The sequence below is a fragment of the Balaenoptera physalus genome, assembly GCF_965194825.1.
Source record: "Balaenoptera physalus genome assembly, chromosome: 1".
In the NCBI taxonomy this organism is placed as follows: Eukaryota; Metazoa; Chordata; class Mammalia; order Artiodactyla; family Balaenopteridae; genus Balaenoptera; species Balaenoptera physalus.
This window is the reverse complement of record NC_138882.1, coordinates 78,538,601-78,550,259: the sequence shown is the minus strand read 5'-3', so window position 1 is coordinate 78,550,259 and position 11,659 is coordinate 78,538,601. Positions and strand designations below refer to the sequence as shown.

Sequence of the window (11,659 nt, the reverse complement as noted above, 5' to 3'; positions counted from 1 at the left end):
GTCAGGCGTGTGCCGCGAGAATAGAGTGGACGGAGAGTCGGAGAGACCGAAAAACTGGGGTGGGGGGGTGGTGGAGGCAGCGGACTGAAACTCTAGGCCTAGTGGGGGCGGGCGGGAGGGAAAGCGCTTCAGAAGACAGGCGGCAGGTCGGAGCCCAGAGCCCTGCGCTAGCAGATAGCGTGGGTGTGGCCCTTATCCACCTCCCAGCCCCCGCACCCGGGACGCCGGCGGCGTGATGTGTTGAGACCTCTGTCTCCTCCTTTCCCCTCATTTTTCTCGTTCCTCTCGTGGGTGAGTCCTAGGCCCTGGGCGGGGACCTCACAGTTCCACCACCCCATCCGCGGGCTCTGCCTTAGTTTCCCCTAAAGCAGCGAATGGCCGGGGGTGGAACGCGGAACCCGCAGGTCTTCTGGAGAGCAGGGTGCTTCTGGTCAGCCTGTCCGTATCGCCTCCACACCCGCAGGCTTCACCATGGGCCGGACCGTGGTCGTGCTGGGCGGAGGGATCAGCGGCTTGGCCGCTAGTTACCACCTGAGCCGGGCCCCTTGTCCCCCCAAGGTGAGTGCCCCCCGCTCCGTGCCAGAGGGAGCCTCCTTTAATACTCTCCCATTTCCAGCAAGAGGGAATGCGCCGCCCCATTCCCCTCCTGACCCTTTACGCCGCGGCCGCGGCCGCGGCTATAGGCTGCAGTGTCTCCCTCTTGTCCCCAGGTGGTCTTGGTGGAGGGCAGCGAGCGCCTGGGAGGCTGGATCCGCTCGGTACGAGGCCCAGATGGTGCTGTCTTTGAACTTGGACCTCGAGGAATTCGGCCGGCGGGAGTCCTGGGAGCCCGGACCCTGCTCATGGTGAGGGGCTTGTGGAATGCCTAGGAGAGGTTGTGGAGGGACCTTCACAAGAGAATAAAGTGAAGGGGAGCAAGTAGATTTGGTGGTCAGTCCTTTCCTTAGTTTATGCTCTTTCTGAGGACGTGTGGAGCAGGTTTCCGAGCTTGGCTTGGACTCAGAAGTGTTGCCTGTCCGGGGAGACCATGCAGCTGCCCAGAACAGGTTCCTGTATGTAGGTGGCGCCCTGCACGCCCTGCCCTCTGGCATCAGGTAATGCTACCACCTCCTTACTGCCATTCTTCTCCTATGCCTCCATCCTCACATCCCTTCCATTTCCTCATCTTCCAGTTTGTCAGCCCTCCCAGCAAAAGGGGCCAAATGAATGGAAATTACTCCCTGGAGCTGGGGGGTTAAATCAGAGCTCCCTCTTCACTGTGCCTTCCTCCATGCAGGGGGCTACTCCGCCCTTCACCTCCCTTCTCCAAACCTCTGTTTTGGGCTGGGCTGAAGGAGTTGACTACGCCCCGGGGCAAAGACCCTGATGAGACTGTGCACAGTTTCGCCGAGCGCCGCCTTGGTCCTGAGGTAACACCGCCCAGAAGCCCCCAAATCCTGTCCCTCCTAAACCAGCTGCAGATCCCCGTACTCGCACCTCCCAGTAGGGCCTCTTCTGTATCATCTAAAATGCCCTCTTCTCTTCATACCCAGTAGCCCCTCAAACTCAGTGTTGGGGGTGAATGCCTTCACTTCCTTTCCATCCTTCTGTAATAGTGAGACTGCTTTCCAACCAAACCCCACCCCACCTCACCCCTATTCTCTGCCAAGCAGGGACAGTGGAAATTAGTGCAGCTTATTCCTTGGCCTCTCAATCCCAGTCTCACCCTTAAGGTGGCGTCTCTAGCCATGGACAGTCTTTGCCGTGGAGTGTTTGCAGGCAACAGCCGTGAGCTCAGCATGAGGTCCTGCTTTCCCAGTCTCTTCCAAGCTGAGCAAACCCATCATTCCATATTACTGGGGCTGCTGCTGGGGGCAGGTGAGGGGGGAGTTGGTTCAAGGGTTGAAGATATTAAGGACTGCCAGAGTGAAGGACTGGAAGCAAGGGGTGCTATTTTAATGATTCTTCTCTGCTTCCTCCTCTGCAGGGCAGGGCCCACAGCCAGACTCAGCACTTATTCGCCAGGCTCGGGCTGAGCGCTGGAGCCAGTGGTCACTCCGTGGAGGGCTGGAGACATTGCCTCAGGCCCTTAACACCCACCTGACTAGTAGGGGTGTCAGTGTTCTCAGAGGCCAGCCAGTCTGTGGGCTCAGCCTCCAAGCAGAAGGGTGCTGGAAGGTAGGAGAGCCCCCTGGAGTGTAATAAACCTGTCTGTTAGAGTTTCCAACTTTGTCTAAATGCTTTAGCCGGCAGGACTGGAGTTTCTCCTTGTTCTGCTGTCCTAGAAGCTATTTAAATATGGGCTACTCCACATTCCTAGGCCTTATTTGGGGACCTTCCTCCAAGACCTGTTTGATCCAAACCTGTGGATAGAATATATATAAGTGACTCCCAGCTAGGGGAAAGAACCACTGAGCTCCACTAAACATTTCAGAGTGGCCCACTGGCTTTTGTCTGGCTCACTTCCTGGAGTAATGGGGGGATGATTTTTGTGCTGACGACTTAGTCTCTTCATCCTGAGTCAGCACCCAGTCTCTCTCCTGCCTGGGAAACTAAGGCAAAATTCCCATGATCTCTGTGTCTTTTAAATGTTTTCTTCCTCTCAGGTGTCTCTAGGCGACAGCAACCTGGAGGCTGACCACATTATTAGTGCCATTCCAGCTTCAGGTAATGTGGTAGTCACCCTCTCCTCCTCCAACCAGGTTGAGGCAACGTAGCTTCTTTCTGGGCCAACAGGAGCATGCCATGCCCCTGAACTGGTCAACCCTATGGGAGTCTAATCCCAAGGAGGGTTGGTAAAATTGTAGTGTGAATGCCTCCTGAGGCAGGCCTCTGCCTGCTCTCCTCCAGTGCTCAGCAAGCTGCTCCCTGCCGAGGCTGCACCTCTGGCTCGTGCTCTGAGTACCATCACTGCTGTGTCTGTGGCTGTGGTGAATCTACAGTACCGAGGAGCTCGTCTGCCTGTCCAGGTGTGACACAGAAGAAGGGGAGACGTGGGCTCAACTGGAACTCTTCCCTCCTGACCCAGTCTCTTCCTTTTCTCCAGGGATTTGGACATCTGGTGCCATCCTCAGAAGACCCAGGCATCCTGGGAATCGTGTATGACTCAGTTGCTTTCCCTGAGCAGGATGGGAGCCCCCCTGGCCTCAGAGTGACTGTGAGAGAAGGCAGCTTTGCTTAGTGGGGGTTTCCCAAGGGCTCCTCTGTGCCCCAGTGTAGTAAGGCCAGGCTGGTCAGTGCCGTATTCCCTCCTTAGGTGATGTTGGGAGGTTCCTGGTTACAGACATTAGAAGCCAGGGGCAGTGTCTTATCTCAGGAGCTGTTCCAAAAGGAGGCAGAGAAAGCAGCTGCCACTCAGTTAGGACTGAAGGAGCCACCAAGTCACTGCTTGGTCCATCTACACAAGGTAAACACTCCTCAGCTACCCACTGGAGGCAGGGACTGGTACATTTGTCATTGTCTACCCAGGCCTGGGACATCAGTAATAATCTTTCCCTGTATCCCCTCTTCTCTCCCCAGAACTGTATCCCCCAGTATACTTTAGGCCACTGGCAAAAATTGGGTAAGTTGGGAAAGCAGCTGGGCTGAGAAGAGCCATGAAAATAGAGCCCTAGCTGTAACATTCCTTTTATCTTTTCCTCCCAGAGTCAGCTACCCAATTCCTGGCTGCTCAGAAGCTGCCTTTGACTCTGGCCGGAGCCTCGTACGAGGGGGTTGCTGTCAATGATTGTATAGAGAGTGGGCGCCAGGCAGCAGCCCGTGTCCTGGGCACAGAACCTAACAGTTGATCCTCAAACCCCACTTCTTCCTGCCTCTGCTGACAGGGACTCTCTCACCCATGAAAATAAAAGTTGCTGGAGCTTGGCTTGGTCTGGCTGTTCTGTCTCCTGTGGGCGTGGGTGGGGTGGGTGAGCAAAGGTAGTAGGTAAAGGGTGCTTAGGATACAGAAAGCAGGAGCAGAGGCAAGACAAAGTCCTTTATTAGAAAATATATCAAAATCCCAGCCCCCTGAGCAAGGTCCAGAAGAGGGAGCTACTCCAACACTGGCAGAAAGTACCCTGGGAGGGGCTTCCTTCAAACACACTTCCTGGGAACCATAAATAGAATAAATATTCACAGAGGTCCCGGGAAAAGTCAGATCACTCTTCTCTCCATGGAAGAGGAAGGGATTTGGGGTCCAGCCCTGCTCTTACCCCGTGGGCAGGGGACACCTAGGAGTCATCACAGAAAATCATGACATCAAGGATTCACAGTCATAAGCCCTGGCTGGTGACCCTAGAAAGAGGGACCCCCCAGGGCTAGAGGAGCCCAGCTCCGGTCCAGCAGTGAGGAGAGGCCCCTGCCCCCAGCACGGCAGTAGAGTTCATTTCCCCCACATCCCCTCTAAGAGCAGTGAGGAGCTGAGGGTGGGGAGAATACAACTCTTCGGATTCAGTTTCATGATTAAGGAGGAGTCAGTGTGAACCATGGGGAGCTGTGTGGTTGGCAGCAGGCAGAGGGTCGGGCCCGGCTGGGGGCCGGCGCTGCAGCATCTCCTGACGGAAGGCCTGGGAGGAACCAGGTGGGTAACGGGGACCAGAGGGAGTCTGAGGACCCCGAGGGTCAGTTCCAATGTCTGCTGTGATGTTGGTATAGAGAGGGCCCAGCTCTCGAGCCAGCAATCGGTATGTCAGTGAGTTCATCCCATCTTGAGTCCAGGAATTCCGGGTTCGGACCAGGAGGTCAAATCTGAGGATTAGAGATTGGAGACTTAAGACCTGGAAAGGAACAGCCAGGAATCTAGGAACCTTCAGGAACTGCCTGGCTAGGGTGCAGAATCTTGAGGATCCAGTAATAATTCCCAGGCGGCCCTCCCATCCTACCTGTGGGGATTTTCCTCGTTGCCCTTATCTCCTCGGTGCTTCACCATCTTATAGTGTCCCACAGATGTGGGGGGCCGAGAGATCTTCATCCCAGCCAGGCGTACCCTATGGGAAAAGTGAGGGCAACGTGGAGGGTCCAGAGCGGAAGAAAGCCGCTGACAGGTGAGCAAGAAGAGCTAAGGCTAGCAAGGACGGAATTGCACGTTTCTTTACACAAAGAACAGCTATTACTAACTAGGCAAAAAAAGTGCCAAGTACTGGAAGGGGAGAGAAAGTCAAACAGAAAGAAGGAAATGGCTGAAGAGAATGTAAAAGCTTGGATGTATCCAGATCCTCAGGGCCTACTGCCAGGCACCCTGGGGGCTTTAAACAATTGGCAGAGGTAGATTTGCACCTCCCACCTTTGTTTCCTAAACGGCTCCCAGGAGCTGCCCCTGCAGTCTGGAAAGGACCGGGAGAGGAGCCATTTTCTCAAAAAGGGAGGACAAGACTGGGAGTCACAGACCCAAGCTCAGCAGTTCTTATTTAGATGAGTAGCTGAGCTGCCTCAGCTCTGCCACACCCCCTACCCCCCACCCACATTAAGAAAAGAGTGGAACCAAGTCATCAGGACCTGGAAAGAAACAAACTCCCACTCTGACACACAGAAGCAAGAAGTGAAGATAGCCTGGGAAGGTACTGAAAGAATACATACATTTAGAAATTGCTGGGTGCTTTACACACATACAGAAGACAAGAATTCATAGAGATGTCATCCCAGAGGACAAAGGGGGAGGAGAAGCAATGGGTCCAGCATATCAAGCCCAAATTGTCAAATGACAGATAGGAAATTGGGTCAGCTGAGGCTGAAGGTCAAAATGTTTCACATGCTAAAAATAAGTTGGCATCATGCCAATGGCACAGGCTTTTTAAAAAAAAAAAAAAAAAAAAAAAAAAAGTGGTTCTGGGCTATGTGGAGCTGAGCCTCTCCTCTCCCAGCCCTGAAAGGAAGTGTGGTTTGGATGCAACCCTAGCAGAGGCAGGACTAAACTGTCTCTAGGCCCCTTTCCAGCTCTGGAATCCCGTGATACTATAGCCTACTGATCTTATCTTCTCTCCCAGGAACAGTACTAACCAGATCTAAGAGACTGAAGGATAACAGAATGGGGAGCAGCATGCAAAGCCTGACCTGGGTAGACCGGACTGAAAAGACTAAGGGAGAGGAATGGGCACAGTGCAGGACCAGGGAGCTAAAAGTTAGTGGTAAAGGGCTATGGCTAGGGGTGGTCTCAGAGGACAGTGATCCAGGCTGGGGTCAGGGAGGGAGGTGGTGGCAGGAAGTCTGACCTGGTAGCAATGTCATCATCCTCACCACCCCAGCCCCAGTATTCATTGGGGAAGCCATTCATCTTCAGATACTGGTCAGGAGTGAGCGCCGAGACCCCTCCAAAGTACTGGGGGTACGGGAGGCTGGGGAGAGAAAGATCCTTGGATTCCACAAGTCTTCTGGGGGGCCATCCCTCCTTCTTCCACCGGGTGGTGGAATTCCTGCTTCCAGTACCCTCTCATGCCCTCTACCTGTATCCAAACTTGTTCATGGCAACAGCAACATGCCGGGGTCCTCGGTGGTCGCACACATACAGATTGTGGTCATTCTCTGGCAAGAGGTCCACATCATGCAAGAACAAGCAGTCCCATTCTTCATCACGCAGGGCCTCCCGCACCCCAACATTCAGCAGCTTTGCCCTGTTAAATGTTCCATTTCCAGCCTGGAAGATAATGGCGGAGGACCAAACTAGGTCTATAGGTAGCATGGAGAAGAAGCATAAAAGTGAAAAGAGGGAAATCAAAATGGGATATGGGACAAGGAAAATGAAGAGAAAGACAACTTCTTTGTTTTCTCATTCAAGAAAAAATTTTTTGAGCATCAGTATGTGCCTGACACTTACATGCTGCTATTTAGCATTTAATCCCGACAACAAACAAACCATGTGGAACAGGTGGTATATTAGTTATCACTCTTTGCCTCATTTTAGCAGGTTGGGTATCTTGCTCAAGGTCACATATGGAACAAGTGGCAGAACCCAGAATTTTAGCCCAAATCTATCCACTTCCAAATTCAAGAACGGAAAAATCATGGAAGATTATAGGACAGTGGGAATATCCTTAAGGAGAAGTATGGGACTAACACGTTGGCAGAGCAGTGCCAGCTGCTGCTTTCTTTTTATATATATATGTGTGTGTGTGTGTGTATATATATATATTTTTTTTTTTGGGGGGGGCTGCATTAGGTCTTTGTTGCTGCATGCAGGCTTTCTCTAGTTGCGACGAGCGGGGGCTACTCTTTGTTGCGGTGGCTTCTCTTGTTGCGGAGCACGGGCTCTAGGCGCGCAGGCTCAGTAGTTGTGGCTCATGGGCTCTAGAGTGCAGGCTCAGTAGTTGTGGCACACGGGCTTAGCTGCTCTGTGGCATGTGGGATCTTCCCGGACAGGGCTCGAACCTGTGTCCCCTGCACTGGCAGGCGGATTCTTAACCACTGCGCCACCAGGGAAGCCCCCTGCTTTCTCACATTCAACAGTCTGACCCTCTTTTTTTTTTTTTTTTTTGTCTGACCCTCTTAAAATTATTTCAGGGATCCATTATATGAGAGTGGAGTGGAATTTGTTTGAGGCTTCCTTATAAGAAAGAAAATCAGAGGGGTATGGGAATTGGGGGTACCTGGTGGATGACATAGATGCCATAAGCAAGCTGCTGGCGCTGCAGGAACGGGTGCAGGTGGTAGAGCAGCAGGCGCAGGTGGTGCTCCCGGGCGCGATGGGGCACAATGATGGCTGTTCGGGACCGGGGCTCACACCCTGCAGGGCGGTACCGGCCCCCCGGTTCCACCCGGGGATTCCTCTCCACAATCTCTGCCAGTGACGGCACTGGGCTAAAGGACACGGACACGGGACCCACTGTTGGGAGGGAATGGCAAGGTCAGGGATTAGAAGGGCAAGAAGAACTGTCCCTGGCAGTCTGATTCTGGGGCTCAGCTCCCCCAAGGGCTTGCTCAGAAATCTCACAAAACCTCGAGTTCCCCATCACTGGGACAGCTTTGCAAAGTCTGGAAGGTGAAGGCTCCTTACCTAGCCTACCTTCTTATTTAAGGGTTCCATAACTCTCCCCTGCCTCACAAGGTTAGAAGCTTACAGTTAGGGGATGGAGAGAACAGATGGACTTCCAACTAACTCACTACACTAGGAGTGGTCTACAAAAGAAGCAAGTCCTAGCCCGAGGCAAGAAGAGCCCATAAATGGGTTGTGGCTCAACCCAAGAGCCCAGTCGAAACTCCAAATAGAGTCCATTCTATCTCAACCTCAGCCTCCCTTCCAGTTACGTGACCCTCCTGTTCTAAGACCCACTCCTGCCATCCTATGCCTGTCCAAGGCTCCCTGTCCCCACACCTTGGCCTTGCCTTCACTTCTGCCTTCCTTCTGCACTCACCTAAGAGAGGAGATCGTTCTGGACAGTAGGGCAGACCTTGAGGAGCTGGGGGGCCCCCTGGGGCAACAGGGGCCCCAGGCAGGTGACTGAGGTTACTGTAGACATCATGGGGATGAGAGTAGTCAAATGTCGGCTCCTGCTCTCGCCCAAATAGAGCGCTGAGGCTTCGGAAGCCCCCCAGTGACAGGTACATCATGACAGCCAGCTGGGAGCCCACAAGCAGGGCCAGAGTGCAGGGTCGCTCCAGCAGCCTCCGCAGCATCCTGGGGTGTAGTCTGGAGAGGGAGAGAGGAGAGTGCTGGGGCAGGCAGGAAGAGAGCAAGCCAGCAGAAAGAGATCATTGGGCAGGGATGAAGGTGGTGCCAGGGGTAAAGAGGAAAAGAACAAAGTCACAGAAGGGAGCACACAGATGTATGGAAAGAAATAGAATGCTACCACTGGCGCAGTGGTTAAGAATCCGCCGGCCAATGCAGGGGACACGGGTTCGATTCCTGGTCCGGGAAGATCCCACATGCCACGGAGCAACTAAGCCTGTGTGCCACAACTACTGAGCCTGTGCTCTAGAGCCCGTGAGCCACAACTACTGAGCCCGTGTGCCGCAACTACTGAAGCCCACGCGCCTAGAGCCCGTGCTCCACAATGAGCGAAGCCACTGCAATGAGAAGCCCGCCCGTGCACTGCAACGAAGAGTAGCCCCCGCTCGCCGCAACTAGAGAAAGCCCGCGTGCAGCAACGAAGACACAACACAGCCAAAAATAAATGATAAATAAAATAAAAATTTAAAAAAACCAAAAAAACAAGAAAACGTTACCTTTAAAAAAAAAAAAAAAGAATGCTACCACTAGCAGACCTACCACCTGTCACTTCCAGCCCAAGTTTCACTCTCCTCCACCCCTCCCTCAAACTACTCCTATCACCTACTATCAGTCCCCAAGAATGCTTACATCATTCATGTCCCAAGGCCATTGCAGAGCATTCTCTGGAGAACCTCCCTTCCAATTTTAGAGGGGGTAGAGATAGACTCACCTAGGTTCAAGCTGTCTTCTTCAGGATCATGGGGACTCCACGGGGTCCCGGGGGAGCAGAGATGTGAGGCATTATAAAAAATTGGAAATGTCACAGAGGACAGAGAAAGGCTCCATCCAGCACTCCAACAGCAATCTTAGGACCGGCTGAAACAGAAGTGGTCAAGGATAGCCAGCCACCCACAGAGGGGCAGAGACGAGGATCAGGGTGAAGCCGGTTTCCCAGCTGGGGAAGGGAGGGAAAGTGGTTGGAGAGAAAAGGGGTGGAGCAGCAGATGCTAGGTCCCTGGCCTCTCCCCCATAACCCTCTAGTGTGTCAGATTTACTCAGTACTTAACCATCCTCCACCCCAGCAGGACCAACCTGTTTGGAGAGTGGGGACTGGGAAGCTATTGGAGATCTTACTTTCGCCAGGGGGGAAGGCAGTCTTGACAGGACTGTGGAGTGGCCTCAAGAGAACCCAGGGAGGCGGAGGAAACTGGCTCCTTTCCGTTCTTCACGTTTCTGGGAGCTAGCGCCGCAGGTGCAGGGAGCGTGACCACCTGGGAGCTGCATGCAAACAACCTCGGAGCGCGGCGGGGAATAGGATGGGGGTAGCATCCCCTACCTTTTTCTACCTTTCCCCGGTCCTATCGGAGGTGGGGATCAGGGGTTATTGGTGAAATGAGATAGGGAGAGGGAGGGTGGGGCAGAACCTGTCAGAGGTACCTGGGCTAGCTCACCTAGAGGGGCGTGGTCAGCGCCCTGCAGGGGGTTACAGCCCAGTTCTTTCGGAGCACCCTCACCCACCCCAATCTCCTCCTCCGTTTGCTCTACCTTGCGATGTGAGCCCACCGGCCTCTGTCCACACTTGCACTTAAGTCCCCCTCCCTGCTCAAGGCTGTCTCCAGCCTTTACCCAAAACTTCTCACCTTCCCAATTTCCCGAACCTTTCTCCCGTGCCTCTCACCCCACCAGCCCCAGACCACACACCTGACCTTCTGCAGCCAGTCGTCACCATCACCCAGACAGCCGGACAGGAACCGCTGCCGCCATCTTGGAAGCGGGAGCTGCGGGGGCGGGGCCTCGCGTCACGGGGCGGGGCCTCGGGTGGAGCCGCCCTGGCCCCGCGAAGCGCAGGGTCTGAGCACCGCGCGGCCTGTGGGGCACGGGTGAAGCTACCGCGCAGGCTGCTCGGGGCTCGATCCCTCGGGAGAAGGCGCGGGGGCTCATCCCCACCGGACCGACTTCCAGCGGGATTCCACCCCCCACCCCTCACCCCTCACCCCCCACCCCTCACACCTGTGAAAACAGCAAGTCAAACCGGGACCTTTCTCGGGGCCAAGACGTACTGAGAGGCCGGTGCGTCGGAAGACCTCACTCTCGCCCCAAGTTGACCTGAGCCCCTTTCCGAGTGTGTCAGTGGCGCCCCCTTTAACCTAGTGCCACTTATTATCAAAATTATTTCTTGCTCAGGGTACATCGTTGCAGACTGCTCTGGCACATTTTTGTATCCCCAAGGTATCCCGCAGGCCTTGAAATAGAAACGGTTAATAAGACAAGGAAACGTTGAGTGTGGAGGGAAGGGCAGCGTCCGCTTTAATGGAAAAATGTGTTTCCCCAGATGTAAGAGTAAGATGGACGCTTCATTGATATGCAATATGTTTTATCTTGTGGCTTCTACTACCCCCTTAGCATACTGGGCTCCTTACAAGCAGATCATCACACTGAGGAAACTTAAATAACTCGCAGTGTCTGCCTCAAAAAGCTCATTTTCTTTTGTGAGGGGTCGGGGTGGGGATGGAGGGGGGCAGAGTAGTTGTACACAATATAGTGTGATAAATATGATAGCCTAAAAATTGCACCTCATTCACAAGTTGAAGTTTGGGAAAGGTTTCACAGAAGTGATGGCTAATGGGAAACCTGAAGGACTTGTCTATAGCATGTCCTTCTGTTTTATAAGATTCCGTCTCCATGGAGCTATTTTACAATTCTGTGTAGGTTAACTGATCCACATGCAAATTCTGTCCTGTCTGAGAGCCTTTCAATTAACCCCCTACTCCCCTCCCCGCCCCCCCCCCCCGCATTGTGGGAAAAACAAAACAAAACAAAACAATTTTGCCTCTCATTTTCATATTTCTGTATTTCTGTTCTGTAAATGTCTGTTCTTTAGATTTTTTTGTTTTTTTTAACTAGTTATAACATCTGCTGGTTTCCTTATGAGTTAAATAAATCTTTAACAGGTGTTCATTTTTATACGTGTATTGACAAAAACTCTCTCCTTGACCAAATTTTAGACAGGCTCCCCTGAGCCCTCTTTTCTAATAGACCTCATCCTTGGGCCTGTAGCCG

The 11,659-nt window shown here is 53.3% G+C and overlaps 2 protein-coding genes across 8 annotated transcripts; one reads left to right on the top strand and one right to left on the bottom strand.

The window, feature by feature from the left end:
* The first annotated feature begins 21 nt into the window (after positions 1-21).
* Positions 22-3,843, top strand: PPOX (protoporphyrinogen oxidase). Of its 6 annotated transcripts, none has more exons than XM_082472405.1 (13): positions 22-291; positions 464-558; positions 711-845; positions 979-1,094; positions 1,277-1,409; positions 1,713-1,857; positions 1,967-2,157; positions 2,586-2,646; positions 2,830-2,948; positions 3,026-3,136; positions 3,236-3,385; positions 3,499-3,541; positions 3,625-3,843. In XM_082472405.1, the coding sequence occupies exons 2-13, from the start codon at positions 472-474 to the stop codon at positions 3,765-3,767; spliced, it is 1,434 nt and encodes a 477-aa protein (XP_082328531.1). In that variant the 5' UTR covers positions 22-291; positions 464-471; the 3' UTR covers positions 3,768-3,843. The 6 variants fall into 6 exon arrangements, with proteins under 6 accessions (XP_082328531.1, XP_082328532.1, XP_082328533.1 ...); XM_082472406.1 differs by having other exon boundaries at positions 3,217-3,385; XM_082472407.1 differs by lacking the exon at positions 1,277-1,409 and having other exon boundaries at positions 1,700-1,857.
* A 93-nt stretch (positions 3,844-3,936) lies between these two features.
* B4GALT3 (beta-1,4-galactosyltransferase 3) lies at positions 3,937-10,420 on the bottom strand. 2 transcript variants are annotated; one of them, XM_082475265.1, is made up of 8 exons: positions 10,301-10,420; positions 9,330-9,475; positions 8,304-8,578; positions 7,539-7,774; positions 6,399-6,589; positions 6,168-6,290; positions 4,842-4,946; positions 3,937-4,707 (listed from the first exon to the last, which is right to left on the bottom strand). In XM_082475265.1, the coding sequence occupies exons 3-8, from the start codon at positions 8,563-8,565 to the stop codon at positions 4,434-4,436; spliced, it is 1,191 nt and encodes a 396-aa protein (XP_082331391.1). In that variant the 5' UTR covers positions 8,566-8,578; positions 9,330-9,475; positions 10,301-10,420; the 3' UTR covers positions 3,937-4,433. The 2 variants fall into 2 exon arrangements, with proteins under 2 accessions (XP_082331391.1, XP_082331392.1); XM_082475266.1 differs by lacking the exons at positions 9,330-9,475; positions 10,301-10,420 and having other exon boundaries at positions 8,304-8,601.
* Between the last annotated feature and the right edge of the window lie 1,239 nt (positions 10,421-11,659).

Bases quoted from the DNA above. Each gene is read 5' to 3' on its own strand.
- PPOX (XM_082472405.1), top strand. From the start codon at position 472: ATGGGCCGGACCGTGGTCGTGCTGGGCGGAGGGATCAGCGGCTTGGCC. The intron at 846-978 runs GTGAGGGGCTTG...CGTGTGGAGCAG, and splicing joins GAGCCCGGACCCTGCTCATG to GTTTCCGAGCTTGGCTTGGA. The intron at 3,386-3,498 runs GTAAACACTCCT...TTCTCTCCCCAG, and splicing joins GCTTGGTCCATCTACACAAG to AACTGTATCCCCCAGTATAC.
- B4GALT3 (XM_082475265.1), bottom strand. From the start codon at position 8,565: ATGCTGCGGAGGCTGCTGGAGCGACCCTGCACTCTGGCCCTGCTTGTG. The intron at 6,590-7,538 runs GTACCCCCAATT...ATTATCTTCCAG, and splicing joins GCATCTATGTCATCCACCAG to GCTGGAAATGGAACATTTAA. The intron at 4,708-4,841 runs GTAGGATGGGAG...TCTAATCCTCAG, and splicing joins AACGAGGAAAATCCCCACAG to ATTTGACCTCCTGGTCCGAA.